This window comes from Pundamilia nyererei, unplaced genomic scaffold, assembly GCF_000239375.1.
Source record: "Pundamilia nyererei isolate P.nyererei 1_Seehausen unplaced genomic scaffold, PunNye1.0 scaffold00059, whole genome shotgun sequence".
Lineage (NCBI taxonomy): Eukaryota > Metazoa > Chordata > Actinopteri > Cichliformes > Cichlidae > Pundamilia > Pundamilia nyererei.
Genome location: NW_005187460.1, coordinates 894,023 through 898,326, shown reverse-complemented (window position 1 = coordinate 898,326; position 4,304 = coordinate 894,023). Strand labels below are relative to the sequence as shown.

Sequence of the window (4,304 nt, the reverse complement as noted above, 5' to 3'; positions counted from 1 at the left end):
CCCCTGAATTTCAGTACCGTCCCGGTGCTGGTAATTTTTCTTATACAGTTGAGGCCTTTTCTCTGTACCATTATTTAATTCCAGAGGTTTTCAAGTTATTTTTTTTTGCCCTTTAAGCAAACAGTATTATTAAAGTACTTCATGACTGGGCCAAGTGTCCTCTTTTTGGAAATTAAAATATGGTCATCCTAGTATAATATGAAAGCAGTATAGTTTTCTTACACAATTACATTTCTGTTCAAAGGTTGATAGATACAAGAGCAAAACACAAAAACTGAAAGCCAAGTCTACAAAGCAAACACAGAAACTTTGTCATGCAAGCAAAAAAAAAAGGCCAGAAGAGTTTCTAGTCTAAGGGTAAATGCTTTAGCCAAGGAAATGAGAATCAGCATGCAAAGAATTACTCTGACATTCTTGTTCAGACCCAAAAGTCATTTTAACACAACAATAAACAAGGTTCAGCAGGTCTGCAGTTTGTTGACGTAGTCCTCTCCAAAGTTGATCATCTGCTTCAGAGCAGCCAGTATCAGTGTGTCGATGTCATCATCTGTTTGGATCTCAGAGTGGTAGTTCTTCACAGGAAAGATGCAGTACAGTGGAATACCTGATGTCACACTCACTATCTCCATCTAAATTTCAACAGTTTAACATTTGTTAGCATTTATTTTACTTAAAATTTACTTGAATTAAACTGTTGGTAAAAAATAAATAAATATTCCAGCTAAATACTGAAAATTACCACTAGAAAAGTACCTGTTCCTTCAACCAGGTGCTCTTATACACATTTCGTATATATTTTTTGACTTCTGGACAGGCTTCATCAATTTTGGTGAGAATTGCCATTTGGGGAATTCCTGTCAATACACAGAATATTAAAGAATATCAGAGTTGGTGATGTTTGTCAGCTTATTTAATTCATTTTGGGTTTATCCTATAACCATGCTTGGCTCTTACCCATGTCCCTGGCTGCAAGTCTGACAGTCCTCATCTGTTTTATTATATCATCACTCATAAGTTTTATTTTGTTGGCATCGAGCACAGACACTAAAACATGAACTTTGTCATTTAGAGTGGGCTCCTTGTTGTACTTATGATCATGTTCGGATAATGAAGATTGAGGATTGAACTGGAAAACAATGAAGTTAATTAAACTAAACAAGTATACGCAAATGTTTCACACACACATATGTATGTATATACATATTTGTATGTATGTATATCTATACACACACACGTGTTTTTGGAAATCTAACTTTTAAATACACCGTATGTGTTATTTAAAGGCATAATTAAATTGTGTCATTGGATACACCATCAAATAGTGTCTGCAAAAATGCCTTAAACTTCATGATACCGTGTAACCATCCTTCACGTGCCCCTTCATGGCCAGCATGATGTCTTCCAGCATAACTCCTGTGTCCTTCTCAAGGCCCATGATGTCAGTGAAGGCAAAAGGATAAAAAGTTCCTGGTCCTCCTTTTTGGATTTTGAAAGTTTCATACTGTAAAACAGAAGGTTTTAACGATTCTGATAACAAGGTCACCTAATCACTGAAGACTACAAAGCTGGTTTCTGGTTTAGTATAAGGCTGATATCTGTAAGAACAACTACGGAGAAAAGTAAAGTGAAACTAAACTTCAGACAAAGATTCAAGAAGCAAAAAATAAAAAAACCCCATTTGTCACGCAAGAGCAGACCACATCCTAAGACCTCTAAGTGCTAATCTTTACTGTGCTGTAGTGGAAAAACAAGTGAGCTTGGCTCTACGTGCAGCTTTATAGCCGTTTAGTTTCAGTCCACTAGTTTTGTTACAAATTGCATGACTTTTGTTTAATAAATTGCACAAAATACATGAGCTTGACTAAACCATACTAGAATTAAAACATACTTTTTTAGTGAAGCTCTTTCCAGAAATTCCATCTGCCAAAGCATTTGCAGCCATTCTGCCTTGTAAAAGAGCATCAACTGAGTTGATGAAGCTGGACTTGCCGGCACCAACGGGTCCATGAAGAAGAATTCTGAGGTGCTGGAGCTCAGAGTTATGAGGCTGGTAATTATTTATGCTTGGGAGATCATTGGTTTTGCCACTGTTCAAAGAAGAATATTTATGAAGTTAAAGTCAAGAAAGTGAAACTAATAGTGGTGCAGATACAGTGGTGAGACTATGCTATGAACACCAATGAGAATGGGAAATTCAGCTGACAGCAACCGATTTTTGCAAGTAAATAATTTACAACATTTACGTGGCAACAAAAAGCCCATTAAGGATCAAACACTCACTTCCACTGTATTTTCCTCCATTCTTCACTTAAAGCTGAAAACATGCACAGAATTGACAAAAAAACTGAAAATACATTTTAAAGAAAGCAATGACTGATAATACGTAATTCTTTCTGATCTGTTTGACTTTTATTGTGTTATGTTTTATCTTACTCGGAGTGTTTACAGGTCGAGACTTTTGTCCTCCCATTGCTGTAAAACATTATAGCACAATAATACATCCATACATATGCATTGAAACATTTAGAACATAACACTCTTTGCCCAAAATCATTTGTGTTGTATTGTACTGTGTTGTGCTGCTCTACTCCCATGTTCTGGACCAGAAAACAGGGTTTGATCTTTCGTTTCACTCTATAATACTGAAGTCATTTTTGTACGAAGGTTTGAACTTTGAGAGCGTTTAAACAAGAGAGAAATGTGAAAATGTTGATGCCTGTCTGAGAAAAGTGTATAAAGCATGTAGTGAGGGATTTTACAGCCTTAAAACATCTATAATAATTGTAAAAAATAAAGTTCGCTACTTCGCGGATTTCACCTATCATGGGTTATTATTAAAACGTAACACCCGCGATAAACGAGGGAACACTGTAATTTCATAAAATCATTACTCACCTACAAAGAAAGTCTAATATTGTTTTCTTTTGTCTTTAAAATTTCACTGGAAAATAGAAAATAGAAATAAAAGGTTGAGAGAGAAAGAAAGGAAGCAATTTTAGGTAGCACCACCAAATATAACTAAATAACAATAATAAATTACACTGTTGTGAAAAAATTACAAATACGACAGAGGTGCTCATCACTGTTATATGTTCAAGTGCATAGTGTGGAGCATGTCATAAGGCCTTGAGGCAATTAGACGTAAAACACAATATTTATGAATTTTTTAATTTGTAAATTGGTCATATTTGACCCGAATATGACAGAATATTTGGTATACATATTCAGTAATGCGCATATATTTATTCTTATAATTCTCATATTCCTATTCTTATATTTTGCCTTGTTCTTGTGTTTCTTGTATTTTGCACACCTCTGTTGCTGTTGAAAAATGAAACATTTTTAGGTAGCACCACCAATTGTAACTGAATAACAATAATCAATTACATTGTTATGGAAAAAAATACAAATGTATAAAAAGGAATAGAAAGACTAGAAAGAAAATGTAACTTCATTGAAATGCAAAGAATAATGTCAAAGTTATTCTGAAAGTCATTACCTTCTCCTGTGTGGCTCTGGACTGTCTGACTGCAGTGGGGGCAGACAGAGCTCATTTATACTGTTCTTGCTACTTTCACCTTTCTTATCATAGTTTTACTTTTACTTTCTTTTTTATTGATGTTGACTCAGTTTACTGTATACCCCATTACTTGACTTCACATCACTGGAACTTTCACTACTTTTCACTTAAGATAAGATAACATGAGATGAGATAAGATGAGATAAGATATGTGGAAATATGCAAGACATAAATAAAAGTATTCTATCACTGCTATTACTATGTAAGTAATAGATGTCTACAAATATCTATAAGTATAGACATGTGCATGCACACACACGTCCATACTAAATATACATATGCATATATACACATATATCGATACCTGCACACGTCCATACATATAAAAGGTGCATGTGCATGAAGTATCACCATGGATATGCAAGGGAGCGGTCTCTTCGCTGTAACTTTCTTTTGCATGTTTAGAAACCACAAGTTTCTGCTCTTTTGCACCTATAGAGCAACTTGAGAAGAGGTTGCGCCATGTATGGTGTGACAGGAGATGACACACACACAGACACACTCGCTCACATACGCTTGCCTTGTCACGTATTTAGCTGAACTGTGTGTAAGCCAGTGGTTTGGACGTGCTTGAGAGGCTGTCATACGTGGTTTACCAACCCGTTCTCACTCCCGACGCATAAAATACTGACGATTTGTTACGTCCCTTAACTTCTCAATGGAATAGGGTGCTCGCCTGGTACCCTATCAGCCCATCTGGGGAGCCGTCACAGTCCCAGCTCCA

General features: G+C 35.9%; 1 protein-coding gene across 1 annotated transcript; it reads right to left on the bottom strand.

Moving 5' to 3' along the window:
• Positions 1-122: 122 nt before the first annotated feature.
• On the bottom strand, positions 123-2,901 carry LOC102202489 (interferon-induced protein 44-like). The gene is made up of 8 exons (XM_005734531.1): positions 2,896-2,901; positions 2,434-2,472; positions 2,281-2,314; positions 1,889-2,087; positions 1,355-1,501; positions 955-1,126; positions 754-854; positions 123-629 (listed from the first exon to the last, which is right to left on the bottom strand). The coding sequence occupies exons 2-8, from the start codon at positions 2,468-2,470 to the stop codon at positions 459-461; spliced, it is 861 nt and encodes a 286-aa protein (XP_005734588.1). The 5' UTR covers positions 2,471-2,472; positions 2,896-2,901; the 3' UTR covers positions 123-458.
• Positions 2,902-4,304: the final 1,403 nt, after the last annotated feature.

What these genes read in the sequence shown, in the direction of transcription:
- LOC102202489 (XM_005734531.1), bottom strand. Translation starts at nt 2,470, where the DNA reads ATGGGAGGACAAAAGTCTCGACCTGTAAACACTCCGA. An exon ending in TGGAGGAAAATACAGTGGAA is followed by an intron (nt 2,088 to 2,280) that starts GTGAGTGTTTGA and finishes TTCTTTGAACAG; the next exon opens with TGGCAAAACCAATGATCTCC. An exon ending in GCACCTGGTTGAAGGAACAG is followed by an intron (nt 630 to 753) that starts GTACTTTTCTAG and finishes GTTGAAATTTAG; the next exon opens with ATGGAGATAGTGAGTGTGAC.